At 41.5% G+C, this 18,628-nt stretch overlaps 1 protein-coding gene across 2 annotated transcripts in view; it reads left to right on the top strand.

Annotated features, from left to right (window-relative positions):
* LOC119188260 (NBAS subunit of NRZ tethering complex) overlaps positions 1-18,628 on the top strand; it is a 79,237-nt gene that overhangs the window by 47,387 nt on the left and 13,222 nt on the right. For both annotated transcript variants that reach the window (XM_037436216.2, XM_075895755.1), the window contains exons 36-47: positions 175-325; positions 1,082-1,248; positions 2,156-2,288; positions 3,453-3,585; positions 4,274-4,365; positions 5,484-5,639; positions 10,191-10,381; positions 11,915-12,025; positions 13,593-13,840; positions 15,723-15,841; positions 16,610-16,699; positions 18,310-18,423. In XM_037436216.2, the coding sequence (XP_037292113.2) occupies positions 175-325; positions 1,082-1,248; positions 2,156-2,288; positions 3,453-3,585; positions 4,274-4,365; positions 5,484-5,639; positions 10,191-10,381; positions 11,915-12,025; positions 13,593-13,840; positions 15,723-15,841; positions 16,610-16,699; positions 18,310-18,423 (1,705 nt within the window). The remainder of the gene's footprint in view (positions 1-174; positions 326-1,081; positions 1,249-2,155; positions 2,289-3,452; positions 3,586-4,273; positions 4,366-5,483; positions 5,640-10,190; positions 10,382-11,914; positions 12,026-13,592; positions 13,841-15,722; positions 15,842-16,609; positions 16,700-18,309; positions 18,424-18,628) is intronic.

The raw sequence follows: 18,628 nt of genomic DNA, 5'->3' as shown, positions 1-18,628 counted from the left end.
ACGAAATTTCAGAAAATGCCAAGTGCTCTTGCAGCTAGGTAATGCATGATGGCCCCTAAAAAGTCATGCAGGAAAAGTGGCAATATACAAATGTACATTGATTGATTGATAGAAATCAAGCAGGCTTTTCTCTCTTTCTCATTTTCTTTCACCCTCTCACTAAAAATGGTCCAGGCAGAAACTGCTTGCATTCTCTCTTTGCTACTGTCCGGACACTGCGGTGGACAAGCTCCTGAAGGCTACCCAGATGCTGGAATTGCAGGAGATCTACCAACAGCTTGATCTTCCTCAGGACGAGGTGTCCGGCAGTGCTAGCAGAGAATCCGTAAGAGCAGCCTGCTGGCATCTGCCCTACCTTTATTCTTTATACGTTTGTCCTTGCTTTATTATGCACCTCCAGAGCATTTAAATTCATTCAAATGTACACATGGGAGAACCGTTATTTTGTTTCTTGCTTCGTGGATTTGGGTCACTCGCGTGCATTGAGAATTTATTTTACATGGTGTTATCGTAGACATTCAGTAAACGTTAAATCCACACAACCACAGTGCACCAGCTTCTCAGTTTCAGCTTGGGTTTGCTACATTTAAGCCTCTTGTGTGCTTGTGTGTGTTATTTGTTTTATTGCAATAATGCATGCTGGTGAGCTCATTGGTTAATGACGGGAAATAAGTGCTTGAAACCGGACAAAACAAAGTGAGCTTAGGGTGGTGCAGTGACTGCCAACAAAAAGGTTTGATTCATACATGGCAGCTTTTATACATATATAGGCAGGAAAAAAGAGGAGGAGTGAAAATCATGAAGTGACAGGCTCTTTAAATTTAATCATTATATAAAAGCCATATTTCATGAATAGTTCTCTCAGTTGCCAGTTCATGCATTGTCCTTTTTTGTGTCTGTTTAGTCTTATTTTTAGTGCTGTTTATCTGCCAACAGTTACCTTTGTTGAAATATGTACTGTGGCAGTAATAAGCCGGCGAAACTAAATTTCTAGCAGAAATTTAGTACTCTCGTATTAGTCAAGCTTCATTAGAAGGATAGTTACTCACCTGTATAACTTCTGCTTTGCATTGTAACAAAGACTCAGCTGCCTGACTGCAAGGAGGTGTCCTCGTGGGGCTCTGGAGACTCCGTGAAGTCAGACGGTAGCCAAGAGAACTCCTGGGGCATCGTAGGCTTCACGGCGGGGAAAACTCGTTCCATGCTGACAACCCTTGGCAGTGCTGACTTCTGGAAAAGCACAGTCAGGTGCGAGCTGTCGCCAACTGGCAGCACTAGATGACTCACCATTTCGCATGAATTGTTTCTTAGTTTATATCTCCTGGTTCCTGTATAAATCAGTGAAAAGCTTGTATGGTATTCATGGTCAATACAGGCACTGGACTGAGATGTTGAGATATAATTTAGTAAATTGCATAATTGAAATAAGAGACTTCATATAAACAGAAAATAAATTGTGACATTCTGGAGCATTTTCTTAAATTAAGTACTGTGATGCTTTGCATGATCCTAGCAGAATCATAAACACAAAGACACGCAAAATATAAATAAGGATAAGCCGTAATCATAACGATACCTGTTCATAGTAATTGTGACCAAGACACCTAAACATCAGAATGAATATTTGACTTGATGTTATTTGGAAAGTCACTACTTTCTTTCACTTGTTCTTTTTCCAAATACATTAATTTACACTGCACATAGGACTGCTGCACATTGCAATAAACTTTGTGTAAATATGTGTATTTACTAAGGTAGCTGTGTATTTAGAAACATTTTTTTGTTAGAAAGAAGCTTTATCAATTCTCTCCTTTGTTTCAATAACAATATCACAAGTATTCGGTTCCTAAACAAATAAACACAAGCCAAAAATATTTTGTGACCACTGGGTTAGTGTTTAGTGTCTCTGTAGCCTATAACTTCTAAAGTTACTTCAGCTGTGCATAGTAATAACATTTACTGGCACTGTGTTGCTGTCTACGAGTTTTTACAAGTAACTAACACGCATCATTCTCATTCTGTTGTGTAGGGCTTCTTATTTAACTTGTTATGCCTGAAGCGGTGGTGCTTTTTCGTTTGTTTTCTTATACACCCAAGGATTGGTATGCTTTTCTGTCTCTTGCTTAATTCTTTTTAACAAAATGCTGCTGTGCAGGAATCTCACTAACGTCAAGCGCCAGAAGCCAGTTCAGAGGACTGCATCCACGGTCCGCTCCAACACCGAACTTGAGCAGTTTGCTGTCCCACACTTCTACCAGTCTGTCTTTCAAGATGTTTATGTGAGCAAGGTACGGCAATTTATCATAAAATAATGAAATACTTTGGCTTGTGTTAATGCTTCCCCACTCACATCTTTTCAAGTGCTAGTAAACTATTCTTAAAACTTTGTTTTTATTATCACTTCTTGTTGCATCTTTTCATCACCGAGAGAGAGAAAACATTTTGTTAAATATATATATACATATAAAGCATATGGGAGGAAACCCAAGTCTGGGTTTCCTGTAATGATGTCGGTGATCACCCGGATTGGTTGAACCAAGGCCTGGCGGACCTTGGGAGGCCTATCGCAGAGGGCATCGTTCCACGGCTCTTAGATGCGTAAGGGGTGTGCAGAGCGATGGGAAGGGTAGAAAAGAATTCTGCGCCGTTCTCCACCGTGATGGGAAGTATCATCGGGGGGCTGCCACAGCCCTGGCAAGAGTCTGCGTAGTGGTCAGGGTGAAACTTGTGCACGGATAGGAGGTTGGGGACAGTATGCATTTGGAGTTGGCAGAGGACCACCTCTTCCTCTCGCAAGAACGACGGTGGTAGCGGGTGAACGTTGTGTCTAGCTCTGGTGTAGTATGTTAATATGTCTCGGTAAGTGAGTGGAGGGCCCACTTGATCTGGACTCTCGGCCTCACCATGCCAAACAGCTCACTCTACTAATCCTTCTTCGCATAATCTACCTCAAGTAAACGAGGCCATCGGTCACTTATTTTTAATTCTTGGAAGTCAGTCGTTATACAGTATAGAGATGCAGTGAATTGAAGCTTGAACAAAATGTTTACTGTAGCTTTATGATTATACATTAGCACTGTGTGGAAAAGCTTGCTAAATGTACTGCAGAGAAGAGTGTTTAATACATTGCGGTGAAGTGTACCTAGATAAAGCAGAAATAAAATGCATTTTACCACAGAAAGTGCATGTATGCATGAGTAAGCAAAGTGTGCCAGGCCTTGTGACTGTCTCTGTTTCAATTGGGGTATTACTTCACAGTGATTCACTGCGCACACTTCACTGCAGTACATTTTGCATTCTTCACCACATAGCAAAGCATTGCATGATGAGGTTGTCACTTTAATGAATGGCCGAGTGTATTGCATTATGTCATATAGGTAGTGTCAAGATTCTTTTGCTAGGAATGGCGTTGTGCACATGGAATTCATTTTTTCACGTGTCTTCTTTCACAGTACAGTCCATCATGTGGGAAATGGGACAGCCCCAACATGAGCCCCGTGCTGGTCGATCTCTTCAATGTTCTCAGGGCATCCATGATTGCAGAGGCCATTGATGACAAGTCACCCTCAGCTCAGTGCTCATATGGTAAATGTTCGGTCATCTTAGTTTCATCGAGCAGGTTCCTTTCTCGCTCATTTTAGATGGTCGTCATGTAGGTTTCAACTCAAATAGGAAAACCATTCATGGTGAACTGTAGTGATGATGTGAAGTTCAATTTCCACACGGTAATTCGGATAGGTAATAGCTGAATTAAGAATGCTCAGTGCTTTTTTACCATATATATTAGCAATTCCTGATAATTTAATAGTCTCTTGTGCAATTACGGTGCTTCGATATTTACACTTCAAGCTTGTATCAATGAAAAGCTTATGAATTAACATGAGAGTAAATGCTAACCTCGAACACAGCAGCAAAAGTGGAATCTCAGTCCTTGAAGAGTTTAAAAGTGCAAGTTCTGCAGTTTTTTTTTTTTTAGCCAAGTGTAACATTGCTTTGCAGAATAACCTGAAACAGGAGTGGGAAAAGAGAAGTCAGGTACCCTCTTTGCCTGTTCCAATGTGCAATCACTGTGTGGCTTGCCTCATAGTTCTGTAGTCCAGGAAGTACCTGTCTTAAGAAAGAGGATGCAATGATCAGTGGCGAGCCCTAAAACATGAGGGTATGCATTGTCATGTTTTTACTTGCCCACTTCTCAGTCTGTGCTGATTGCTGCTGAACCTTCAATGCTTCTTACATCAGTACAGCATTGTCTGATCATTTGTTTGTTTTGCAGAAAGCCGCAGCTCCATCCTACTTGGTTTGGCCAAGGGCATTTTGCCAGATGACACACTTCTGGCGATGTGCTGCCTTTTTGGTGTCCAACATGTGAGTGCATTTCATTAGCAACAATGTCAGTCTGCTTAGCTGTAAATGTCTTCGGCCCCAAACTTTCGCTACATTGTAGCATTCACTCTCTAAGTATTATTGTGGTTAGTGTCCTGAAGAAGCTCACGGTGTATGAGGAATGCCATGGTGAAGGAGGCTAGATTATTTGTCTATTTAGGTTTCTTCAGTATGGGCCCAGAGAACTGTAGACAAATGTTTTTTGTACTGCCTTTATCGAAATATGACCCTATCATGTGGGACTTCATCTGTCAGTAACCGATCTTCGTAGTCTAGAGCAGCACTCAAATTTAAAGCGACACGTGTACAGTGTCCCTGCATACTATGTTGTAATCATAAAATCTTCACCATAAAAATTTTTTATTTAATAGCGAGTACTCATTCTCTTAAAAGATGTAGATTTCTCGACAACACAGTGGAGCTGCCATCTGTGATTATACAGCATTCTTGCCCCCCAAGATCTTTTCATAATAATTTTCTTTTTGTAAACAAGTTCTGTGTGTGTCGGGAGTTATCATGGCTAGAACCGATGTCTAATTGTTTCTGTTTTCTTTTTTTCCTTCTCAACAATACATTGTGCTGTTTCATCAATAGAAGCATCAAAGTAGTGGCATATTACTGTTCGAGCTAGTGACAATAGCAAAATGTAAGAAATGTACAGATGTGATTGTTGCAAAATCTTGACCCTGCAGCCCTTGTTTGTTGCAACTGTGTAAACTTCGTGTGCATGCATGTGTGTGTACACACTTACATACGCCTTGTGTTCCGTCTAGGCACACTGTTTCATGCTCATAGAAAAATGTTGCCACGTGTTATGGTCCGTTGTCTGCTTGATCTTAGAATTCTGCAATTTGTTGCAGAGTGCAGCACTACTGAGGTCTCCGTTGCTCACTGTATTAAAAAAAATGCAATGTACTTGTTTTGCATGCTTTAAGGTCTGGTCAATGCTTTTGCCTAATCGGAGGATGTCTACCTCGGCCAAAAGTGCCAAATTGTGCAATGCGAGATTTGATATACATCCTGCCCTTATTAACACCGTGGTACTGTCCCTGCCTGTTGTGGTATTCAGTGCTTATTATGCCACATTGTTTTCTATTCAGCTGGACCAGGTGGAAGAGTTCTTCCTGAACTTGCCGAGCACACCACTAGTCTTAAGCGTCGCCTCCTACTTCTTCTCACTCTTGGTCCTCGTCACCCTTAATCCAGATGACACAGATCGACTGATTTCACTTGATGCCCAGCAGGTGGTGCAAGAGGTATGCTGTGTGGTCTAGATAATTAATTAATTAATTAATTAATAAGTTAATTATTTATTTATAGAACAACGCAGACACCATAGTCCGAGCAGGGAGGGCGACAAAAAGTACATACAGTGAATACGTTTGGCAAAAGAAAGTAAAAAAAACGAAAACGATATTATTGTACAGAAATAGAGTGAATGTGTTTGTTAGCCTCAGTGGTGGCTACGTACCGTTTAAACCGGGCTATAGGTCAAGTGGGAATATAGGTCGACCCCCCAAGTTCAGATTACCGTAAAAGAGAAAAAAAAGGAAAACAACCGAAAATTGTCGAACGACATTTATTTGCCAATTTTGCACACCGCACCCCGATCGTCGGAGCTCCCCTCAACCATCATCGCAACTGTTCCTATTCTTCAGACGAAGCACCACTGTCTTCTGAAGACGAGGGTTTGTCGCTGACCGCCTCCCACAGTGCGCTGTCTTCCATGCCATACAGCGAGTTGCTGATGGAACATTTCTTAAAAGCATTTTCCACCATAGAATCTGGCAAGGAACGCCAGGCGGGAAGCACCCAGCCACAAACAGTTGCAAGTGAAGGCCTCTGTAGGCAGCCCGTCGGTGTCTTTGGGTTGCCGCCGGACATCCACTTTCGGTACTCGAGCCGCACTCGGCCCTTGAACGGCTTGTTTAGCACAATTTTGATCGGTTGGAGGGTGGACGTCATACCACCTTGTATCACGGCGAGGTCCATTTTTCCATCGCCCAATGCGCCCTTCACAGCGTCGGTTAAGTGACCACAAAACGCACCTAACGCCAGCATGCTGTAAAGACGCAGCAGTGCACCTGGCTGATGGTTCCAGACTACTCGAATCTATTCGAGCACCGTGGCCTCGTCCATGTATCCCTTTTTGTTGACGCGAACGACAACACCAGGCGGGAAGACTTGTTACACTTCCTTCGGCATTGTCTTACGTTTGAAAATGATAAAGGGTCGAAGCTTTCTATCATCTGCCATGCATGCCAGCTTGACAGTGAAGCGCGAGTGCTCGTTGCCAGTGGACAACAGCTTCATATCCTTGGCGCCATGCTGCACGATCATGGTCAATGAAGGCATGTTAAACCACATGGGGGTCTCATCGGGATTGTCAATCTGCCCCATCATGTAGTTGTTCTGCTCCCGAAGCCAGTTCACGAAGCCCTGAAAGTTTATAAGCTTGTCCTCGAACTCGTCTGGAAACTTCTGACAGATGGATGTGTGCCACCGGAAAAAAAATCTTTTGCGTCTTATGAATCGACGCACCCAAGAGTATGGTGCACAAAACTCTTCTCTCGTGAGCCCAGCTTCTCGAGCAAGTTCCACAGCTTTCTTACGAATGGTATCAACGGTCACTGGCAGCGAGCACGCATGAACTTCCCACACAAAGTTCCCTAGCGTATCCTTCAGCTGCGGATGAACCGCACTTCTCCCATGAAATGAAATTTTCCGAGGATTGCACATTCAGCTTCCCTTTCTGCACCCTCCAACAGCGCACGCTTTTTTCTGATACACCAAAGCGGCGCTGAGCACCCATATTCTCATTCGCTTCTGCAAACTCAACAACCTCTAGTTTAAACACAGCTGAGTACTGCCTTCTCGTACCGCTACTCATATTCAGTGGACAAAAAAAATACCACTAAAAATAAAACACAATGTCAAGCGAAGCGAGAACTTAGAACAGATCGGAGGCAAATCACGAACACAAAAAAACAGACAAGAGAGAAAAAAACAACCTGCTATTGGATTTGAATGCGAATATGGCCGTGTCCAGCTTCTCATGCACATGCAAACCACATGTTGCCAGACAGCGGTGCACTGTCGGCTAGACACCGCTATAAAAGATGAGGGGCGATTTTAGCTCGTTCTTTTATTGAAAAATTTTCGACTTATGTTCCGGTTTATATGGTGGTTGGACATCTGCATCCACTGCGATAGGTACCGGGTTCAATTCCCAAGTGACGACAGGAAACCGTCAGGTTTTTCTCAAGGCATAGAGGAGTAGTACATCGAAGAGGAAGAGGCGCTTGGTTGTTCATGATTGCTCATCTCGAAAAGTGACCCCATAAGGTTTCGTAAAGGCTCCTGGTTGCACCTTGACCCACCACAGCCTTGGTGAAATAGTCTAGCATCTGCCACTTCTGTTGGAGGCATAGAATAGCTGCCACCAGATAACTACCAGTAGAACAGCTACATGTGCACTTGTGGCCTGGCGTTTGGCAGAACAAAGGGCGTGGTAGCTTGCGAGGGTACCCACCCTTTGGGAAATTGGCGACATGGCCTGCCAGACCTGAAAATAAGGTTGTGCTATTTGTTGTCATTTTTTTTATTATTATTTCGCATTTGATAGAACAGCATCACCAGAGACATAGTAAATGAGGACAATTAAAGAAAGAGGATAACAATAACACAGAATGTTGGGCTACTTGGTTTGGCCCCATAGTGTAACACTTCTGTGCGTGCCACATAAAGACTCAACGAAAAATTGGGGGACTCTTAAGCTTCGCCTTTAAGAGTTGAATGTGATAGTGAAATCTGGCCCCTAGTGCGCCCTTCAACCACTAACTGCATGCTTATTAATATGGTTTGTTACAAACACACACACACACACATAAACACGCTCGCACGCAAGCAGGACGTATCTATAGTAGTGCAGTGACTGTGCAGTGTGGCCACTTGCCTCTGCCATAAAGAGTCTCACAATGCTTCACAGATGGCAGCACATTATCTAGCATTTGCTGTTTGCTTGATCAACGCAACGCCTCCTCTACGCCTCTGGAAATGCATGATATGTTTTCCACTAGATGCACATAGTTGTCCATTTTTAGAGCTGTTTGAAAGTTTTTGTGTGTTTTAGTGGTGATGGCTGCACTATCCCGGCCTTTTTCGACGTAGTTTGATGGCCTCCCAAATGCGCCTACAAACCGCCAAATGGGCTTGTTTTCGACATGACACCTGTCGAACGAAATGGGTTAAGGAGACTCCTTCCACCACATGGCATTTATGTAGTGTTTTTTCTCAAAGCAGCTGCAAGTGACATCGTGGTTTTGTGGTAGGCTTATCACGCGAACGGCTCGGGTTTGATCCTCACTGGCACCAAAAACTTTATTCTTTATTTTGTTTGCTTCTTTCTCGATTTTTCGCTCACAACCAACGGTGCCGATGCTGACAGCGGAATTTCTGCGACACGAGCTCTCTACCGCTATCGCGTTAAAAGGAATGCACAAGGACTAGCACAGACTAACAATTGAATTTTATTCCATACCAAAGCACATATGCTATACGCTCTAGATAACCACCTCATATGCATGGGCAACAGAGCACAGAATTTTTCTTTACATACAAACAAAACCAATAAACAGAACCTTTTTCTTATGTATCCTTTTCATTGTGTCTCTGTGTAATGTGCAGAAAATTCTCCACTAAAAGAAGAAAACGTTCTTTTGGTGTTACGTTCGTCTGTGTTGCTGATATTCTAGACTAATTTTTTGTTGCAGTGGTTCCTGGTTGCTTACCTAATACAGCGAGCAGGATGCTCTTTATTCTAGCGGAGTGTTGCTCCATATGCCATGCCATGCATGTGTTAATTATGTATCCTGAATGGAAACGAATGATAATCTTGATCCCAATTTTGAAGGAATTCCAGAAGTGATACGCTTTAACCCAATCATGTAACCCAATATAGTTTATGGGAATAGTATACGTGTATACCAGGTGGAATGTGCGTCATGTGCTATGCAGAACGCTGCAGCTTTCACCCACAAGAGTATTGAAGTGGCCTGTGCACTGCTTGAACGGGAGATAAAATAACTGTGGCTGGGGTGGTCCAGAACTCGATATGGTGCTTCAGCACACTGGATTTGTGCTGATTTACAATGACTTACAAATGAAGAGCAGATAACAGCAAAACAGTAAAGCCTCATAAGCTAGATATGTTTACATGGACTATTCTGATGCCCTTTACTGATTGCTTGAATTGTTCATTGTTTAATATCCTCAAAGCTTCATTTAAGGCTTTAAGTTGTTTTGTAGCCATTGAAAGCTTTTCAGCATGACAACTGAAAAGTTCATGTAAAAGAAAACTTGTGCAAAAGAACACTTTCAAACACATGTATGTATGTCAGCTGTGTACTTTTCTGCCTTTGAAATTTGCAGCAGACTCTCATAAACAGAAACAGGACTAGTGCTGCTTAAACGGAACAACTGCCTCTGGTATGATTGGTTTTGTACTTGTATAGCTCCATTTAATGGGAGTGTACTGTAGAAGTATGCCTTGTTACATTTCTTAATTAGGCTTAGAATCCTTGGATTAATTATCAAGCCACAAAAATTAAGAGTTTAGGTTCACTTGTAAAATATAGCTGCAAATTATTTACACATGGAAGTGATAATTGTATACATGCATTTATTCCACTGTATTGGCAAACGTTAGTAAGGCTAGATTATAGTTGCACTGTACTGACCACATTGACCAGTGACATGGATCAACTTTCCACTTGAACTGCAACCTTCATTCACTCTCTTTCCTTTAGGTGTCAAGCAAGACCCAAGACACACTTAGTGACGATGCACTTGTTTGCACAAAACTTGCCTCAAAGTTCTGCAAGATGCAGGCTGACCTTGCTCAGGCCGACCTGCTGAAAAGGCAGGGCGGAAGCATTGATGTGGAGCGTTTTGCTGAAGACAATCGCTACAAGGCAGAAACAATTCTTGGGATGGCTCTGTAAGTGACATTGTCCTGTCATCCATTGCGTTCTGATCCTGGGTGCTATTATCAGACTGTCCATCAAATGGAAATATCTATTTTGGCAGAGTGCTTCGGTTACTCGAGAAAACGGCAATCCATGAAGGCATGGAGCGATGCAAGGAATGCGTACCAACCTTCACAAGTGTGTTGACCTGGTAGCCATATTAAACTTAATTCAGGAGCCAATGAGACCACGGAATCACAGTCAAAGTGTGGAATATAGTATTCACGGGACCAAAAGCAGATCTCAGGATGCTACGGTCGTTGTGTAGAAGCGCATTGCCTTCCTCTCATTTGTGTCAAGAGTGGTGAAACCCTCATGATGTGAAAATGATGTTGCAAAAGAAACATCGAAATCAGGGGCACACTACTCGCTGCGCTCCGGCTAATCAGCGGTCAAAATGGGCCGTCCATGACGGACACCTCGAGAACAGTGCCCCATGGTGTTTATATAGAGAGAAGTTGCATGCAGTGCAAGTCTGACAAGCTATCGTTGGAAACACACATGTGTTCAACCATAGCTTTGTATTCTTTCTGGTAACAGTTCCAAATAGTAACAGTTTCTAACATTTAATTCACATTACTATTTCTAGCACTGTTTATTACCACCTCTATCTGTAGTATTGAAAATAGAGTACTAACAATAAGGGCTTTGAACCATGTGTTGTAAATGCACTACGATTCTTTATTATGCAGCGAATTCAGTTGGCTTGTATTGCCCCCATAGCAAAACAATGCAATTGTGGGACTAAACTTCAAAACTCCGCTAAAACTAAAATGACTTCAATTGAACTTTCTCTGAACAACGTCGCTTTGATTTTCAATCTTATGCGTTTTTCCTTTAATTTTTTCTTAGACCACTTTAGGGTGCTACAGATGTCTCAACTTAGACCAAAAGTGGATTTTTTGTCAAATTCAGGATTTTATCTTAAAGCCACCACACACCGACAAAACAAATATATTTGTAAATAATGTGTTTTATGAAGAGCTTGACAAAATTAATTTGTGGATTTTATCGATGGTTGTCTTTTGTTGAAAAATTCTCGAAAACACTACAATTTACTTAGTTTTGTCTATGCTATAAAGAGTGAAAATTTCCAAGATATTATGAGCAACTGTTATATAATGAAAGCATGTTTCTCTGAAAATGCAAAAAAGCAAGTACTGAAAGAATGCGCAAAATGGTCAATCTATAGAGATTTTTTTTAGCTGGTTTTTTGTCATTTTATGAATTTCAAATGGGTGCAAAATAATTTTTGCCGCTCAAAATATCTTGAGAAAATGCTTTAGAACTAATGTCTATATAGGTGTAATTTTTTCAACTATTTGATTAAAATTGATTTCTTGCGAGCGTTCTAGTTGGGACAATTATAGTGGAATGATCTATTTAAGAAATAATCAGAAATAAAGACACCCGTTTAAGCTTCCCAAAAGCACTTTACTGCAAACTGGTGGGCTGTGGTTTTGTGCTGTGCCTTATTAGTGATGCCTCTGTTTGCTTATACACAGCACACTGGACCAAGAAGCTTTACATGCGGCCATCTCCCTGGCCAGGACCTACGACATTCCTGTCTGGGATGTTTATATGTGCCATTTGGAATTTTTATTCTCTGAAGGATGGTGAGGTTCTATTGAATTTTCCTGACATTGCGTTTCTGTGCGTGTCTTGTATGTTTATTAAACCTCACTTGAGTGCGATTTCTGCAGTGAACCTACTTCCTCAGTCTTCATTAAGCCGCGTGTCCTTACGACTTGTGCATGTTTAGCGTCATGAGATTTCTTAGCTCGAGATAGCTTGTCAACAGTGTTTTTCCCACAGTGGAAGGCAGTGTTCTTACTGCCCGTTGCTGCAGCCAACTGGCTATGCACTCACTGCCAGTTATAGTTTGCACTTACTCAAGTGTAACTTTCTGTTGCCCCTGGGTGCAGTAAAAAAGGTGTTCCGAGCAGCGAAAACATTAGGCTTTATGTAGGCTACTTCAGAGGACTCACCGCAGATACATTTCAGTGATTAGTATGTTGAAAATGGGTATGTATTGAGGATGCATTACTGACTCTAAGCTGTAGCGGCTTATCTGCATATTTGTGTTTCGTAACAATAACCACTTCCACGTGTTGGTATGCTTCGTTGCGTGGCACTTCTGCACTGCAGTGAAACCCATTTTTTGTATACGCTATTACATCAGATTAATTGGCATAGGAAAACGCTGGCTCAAGGATGAAAGCAGTTGCGATTTCAGATAATTCTGTTTTAAAAGTGCGATTGGGGTATATTACTCAATAAATTAAAAATATTGGATGTTGAAGAGTTTTATTGTTCAAAATTTCAGTTATGCCTTACTTTCATTACATGTACGGGGCTTGAGGCTGTGAACTCACACACTCTCCCTCCGGCTGCCCAGGTCCTCAAATGCCCATTTCTATATATTTACTCAAGAGAACCCCACTTGTCATGTAGAACTGCATCCTGCAATCCTCATACTAGAGCCATTTTTAGCTTGTGTCTCTCGTTTCCTAATCTAATTTTTGCTCCTTTTCTCCTTTGTAGAGTAGCCAATTGGCTCTTGTAGACTTAAAATGAGTAGCGCATAAAAAATGGAGCCAATATAAAGGGACATAGATGGACAAGTACTTGTCCTGTATACCACCTATTCAGGTTATTTTGCCTTATGGGATGGTTTTATAGCATGCAGTGAAAGCATTTCTTATGCAAGTTACATGCTGTGAAATACGAGTGTTCCTTCATTTTAAGTTACTCATAAGTAAAAATACTAAGAATTTGAAAGTCTGATCAAAATACTTTATTCAAATTTTAAACTCAAATGTTCAAACACTGCTACCATATAGTTTGCAGCAGCACTTTCAGTGCTTAAGAAATAAGTGTGAGCACTTGGAAAGCTAAGGCAAAATGGAGTCAGCAACCCTGTGAAGTAGAATGCTGACATACTATCAAATACTAGTCCAGGCATAAGCATCAGGCATTATACTTAAATGTAATTTTTTTGGACACTATTGAGCGGTCAATGATGGTAACGGCAATCAAAACTACATTGTTCTCAGTTGAGTCTACACATGACTTGTCCACATCCTTTACCAAAACATGTTTAGAGTGTAGTATTACTGTCCTGTTAGTTCTAGTTTTTTGCGAGTTCTCTCCGCCACAGTGTGACAGAGCTTTTCTGTGCAGTGACATGGCTGATATCGAACAGCGCCTTCTCACGGGTGGCATGCTGGAGGTCCTAGCTTCCAACCCAGAATCTCTTAGGGAAAAGCTGCTGGGCAGAATCTACCCATCACTTAATGGATCCGACCACGCACTCATGAGGTTTTTCTACAAGCTGCTCGAGAAGTGTGGCCAAGCATTCACTGACGACTTGGGTCTGAGGCCTTCCGACCATCTGAAGCTCCTCGAGAGGGTTCGGTCAGCATGCCCTCGTACGTAGTCTAGGGTCACCGCTTTGTTTCTTAACACAAGGGGTTATTAAAGCTCGTTACATTGTTTAGTAGTTGCCCCCCTTTCCCCCATTGTGGTCTAGCGAATATGGTGCTTAAAGTCTGGCCTGAAGGTTGCAGAATTGAATTATATTCACAGCAGCTGCATTTAAATGGAGGCAAATTGCCAGAGGCTTGTGTCCTCAGATTTAGGCGCACGTTAAAGAACCCCAGGTGTTCAAAATTTCTGGTGCTCTCGCCGACGAGGCATTTCTCATAATCCAGCATGACAACAACAGCGGTTAATCGAGGAGCACGGAGTTCACAGAGTCATAGCAACCAGAAGTGCCCATTGTTTTGAAGAGCATGTCAGCAGTGATGATATGTCACGCGAGATTGGGAAGAAAAAGTCTGTAAACAAGGGTTGTGTTGAGCTGACATTTAAACAAGCGGACTTGTCTTCCTGAAGGTTAGAACATAACTGATTTCTTTATCACTAGCGTGTCTATGCTTGGTACCTTCCCCTCACCTGTTTCCTGAAGAGGGAACAGGTGTTCCACAAATAAAAAGAAAATAAAAAGTGGTGGCGAGGTGAGGATGCACGCGTTTTTCTTAATCATGGTTGTCAGAAGTTAACAATGGTAGGTTTCACTTTACTAAACGGAGGGCATTTGTTATCTTTGTGTTTTTACCGTACCGAATGTATTCAAGAGCCCCTTTAGAAGCATTTATACATATTGGTGTGAGTGTATTGAACTTGCTAATAAGGTATGACTCTGTATATTCTCTGTCGTTTGCAGACTGGTAGTTCAACTGAAGTATGTAGAGTTTGAGATAGTCGAAGTTGCGTTCTGCTGCATTAAAATGCTGTACAACAGCTTGCAGTAATTTCATTGCTGTGTTCGCGCGATGATCGTTTAGTCCAACGTTAACAGGCTGTCCTATTTCACCTCATCGTCTCATCTTCAGTTTTTGTCTCTACTCTTGTGCTGTTTTTACATGCCAAGTGGAAATCATAGGTTGTTGTTCGACCAATCGCTTGCTGACCACCTCACAGATTCAACATGTTGATGTGACACACGTCACTAGGGAGGCCAGGAAACTTGGCGAGGTGAAGGGATTGTTTCCTGGATTGTTTCTTGAGGAAGGTCACTCTACAAGGAGGGCAAAGTGGCTTTGGGAGATTAGACCAGGTGATGAGCAAAGGGCAGCAAAGAAAAGAGTGAAATGAGCGATCACCATGTTTCAGTCATCAGACGCGTGTAACTTCGCTATTACAGCACCATTTCGGAAAAATTCTCACGACTGCATTATTGTTGTAGACTCGTGCACAGGTGTCACACCCCAACTAAATTTCGACCTCTTGGTAGTTTAGGGGCCCTTTAAGGGTTGTTAAACCCAAACAATATTATAATGTTTCGTGGTTCTCGATTCACGTTTAACAGATGTTACTAGAACTGATCTGCGTTCGTAAAACATATATAATGCAAGCATGCACTAGATTACAAGTCTGCACAACCACTCAAATTATTGCCAGTTTTCGTGCTCTAAACTGTTTGTAAGGACTAACGCAATATTTTGACAGTTGCATGCAGGTTGTTAGAGCTCATGCGTTGGAACCTTGAGAAAATTTACCGCACTTGCGGACAAGTTCTTTGTTATTAGCTTTGTGCTAACAACTGAGCAAAACTGGGCAGGGTCTGCTTGTAACTATTCTATATTGTAGCATATCGTGCACATACCTTGCGTGCAAATGCAGGCACAAACAAGGGCACATGTTCATGTTTTCCACAGCACCAAATCGAGACATTTTCTTGGTCTAGTTATGAAAAGGATGGACAACTTCTTTTTTAGTCGACACTCTTTGTTGCGTGTGGCTTTTCAGAAATCGACTACAAAGCCTTACTCGAGCCCGGGAATTCACCTCTTGGTGTGTTCAGCCCATTTGTGAACAAAGACACAGTCGAGGCCATTTCAGAATTGGCTCCCACCATTCCCTGCCGTGTGAGTATCCTCCTCTATTGTGGAGTTGTATTGGTTAACAACCCCAGTAGCTGAAATCTCTGTACAAGTGATAATACTACTTGCATTATTGTGAAAGTGAGTGTTCAATGCTTACAAACACTAGCACTTATCCAACCAGTGCCTAAAAGCCAAACTTATTCTCTTTCGAGAGAGAAAAATTTTGACAGAACAAGGTATCCACAACAGTACATATTCTGTCGTCTTTATGAACAGTGCACAATGTGAACAATTCGTCACATACGCCGTAGCAAAGCAGATATTTGTGTCTCAAAGATTAGAACAAGGGAAAAAAATGAGTGGTATTTCTCAATCTGCATAAAGATCACAACCAAGGATATTTGTGCTACCTTATAACTTTTATGTTGGTAAACCTTTGTAAACATGTTGACAGCCATTTACCTGTGTGCCAGCTTCAAACAGGCAGTTTCAGTACATTAGCCATTAGCCATTAGCCATATTTAGACCACAAATAGGCTGCAATGCTGTTGAAGTTCAACACCCTCTTTTTTTTTCTGCTTTTACCCTGTGTAGCAAAGTTTCATATTATGATAGCGATAGTGACAATTACTGAGCCAACTTAAGGCTACAATTTATGTGTAATTATATAAACGGTAAAAATGTGCTCACTTGTTAATATAACACAGAAGAGCCTCCAAGTGGTCTGGCTTTGATACTAGTCAAGTGCTGCCAAAATATTTGTTACAACAGATACAGCTTTCATTTCTGTTTTGTTTTTGTTCCTTCCAGGATGGCAGCCGTTTGACGCCCTCCTCCATTTATTGCGCATGGGCTACCAAGCTCTTCCTTTCAAAGGGAGGAGAAACAGTGCTAACAACGGTAATTTACTGCTAATTTAAGTTACGCACTCAACAGGCTTTATGGATGCATAGGTCAAGTATAATATGCTCGCCTCCCAGGTGCAGCTCTTCATTAAAATATTTTTCTCCTCCTTCGTAATAGCATAGGTCCATTGCTTATTGCACTGATTTTTTTAGAATGAAAATTTATCAGTGAATTGATAAATTAATGAATGAATTAATAAATCAGTCAAGCCATTCATCAATCAAACACGCTTAATGTATGGGTGTGTGAATAATGCAATTTCATCTCAAATTGAACTTGAATTGAATACCAAAGACTTTGCTGAAAATTAAAAGAAAGAACAAAGAAATGCGACCTGCTCATGTCCTCAGGCCCTTAACGCGGTGAGTGACTGATACTAAAAGATTACAAATTGTCATTCAGAAACACAAGCCACATGACTTTGCTTCTAACTTACTCGCCATGATGTTCCAGCACTTCCTGCAGTTGAAAACATTGCTCACTGGACACCTCAGTAGCAGGGATGGGAAGGTATCGCAAGGCAATTGTGACAACACCCGAGTAAAGTGCAGCTCTATGCATTTTTCATTCTTTTAAAGGATCCTCTTTTCTTGAGGTCAGGAGCTCATTCAAGTATTCTTGAACCTCTTTTCTATAAGGTCTGGTCTCAGTGCTCTGGCTTTTTCTGCTGGAGCCATGATGTGCGGAAACGGTACAATCTCCTTGAGCCCTTTACCGTTGAGTGTGGCAAATTCACAACATACGTAAAAACTACAAGTAAGCAAGTCGTAAAGTGCGTGCTGCAGTTAATACCGGCTGTCAAGTACTCACAGGGAATGTGGCTCTTAGCATAGAAAATCTAGCACCGTCTCGTGTAAGGTATTTTATGCTAGGACCAATTGTGTCTCAGCTCATGACGGAAAGCACGAAGCACGCGCAACAGCTCTTATTTCTGCATTCTTTTTCGCCTGGGTGACCTTAGTTCTGTCTTCAATAATATTGTTTGTTTGGTATGTACACAACCAAGAGGCTACATAATTCTGAAGTACGTTTTTGTTGCAAGGTCCTCGCTTCTGTGACATATAGATAATTTAAGACATACCTAAAAGTATGCATTAAAGTAGCATTTTGGATAATTTAACTGTAAAATAAACTAAAGGCAACGATTTAAAGCTGGAAAATGATAATTTCTCTTTTGTTTGGCAGTTTCATAATTCAGACATTAAAGGATTAAACTAAACATGCACACATTTTCCTATGAGTATATTGGTGAAAGTTTTAACAGAAGGCCTTTTGTAACGATGTTAGCATTATTTTTAACCACCCCACCCTAACCAAGTTGTGCAATTGGCCTTTGTCGTGCTTTGGATATTCGTCCAGTGAAACTATGAATACTAGCTATTCAAAAGTCTAATTGAAATATTCGATTAATACTGTTTAATTCAAATTGAAAACTTGAATATTTACACACCCATAATTTCAGGGCATCATGGTGACTCATGTTTAAATACTTGAAGTATCAAGTACTTGAAGTATGATACAAAACTAGCAGTTACAAAAACTTGCAAATTATTTCTTTTTATGCTGACAGCCTTTCTTGTAATTCTTTCTTGTTCACTTTTCAGACTGAGTGGACTAAACACTTTGACGAATGCCGTGGCTACCTTGAGAACCTTTCTCCAGCAGATCTTGTCACATTTGCAGAATCAGTCGCATTTGACAAGGTGTCACTCGAACGTGTAAGTGCACACTTTTACAGGTGTCATGAGTGCACTTTTACATGTTTGACATGTGTCACGCATCCTATCTGCTGTAGCATAAGTAAAAATTACCTGTTGTAATTTCTGAGTGATCACTCTCTTTAGCTGTGGCACTGAAAAGTTGTGTCATTCTTTAGTGCCATTGGCCTGAATAGTGAAAAAACTCTTAGCACAGGTACATTCA

Source organism: Rhipicephalus microplus, chromosome 1 (genome assembly GCF_043290135.1).
Source record: "Rhipicephalus microplus isolate Deutch F79 chromosome 1, USDA_Rmic, whole genome shotgun sequence".
NCBI classification, from domain to species: domain Eukaryota; kingdom Metazoa; phylum Arthropoda; class Arachnida; order Ixodida; family Ixodidae; genus Rhipicephalus; species Rhipicephalus microplus.
This window is presented reverse-complemented; position numbering and strand designations above follow the sequence as displayed.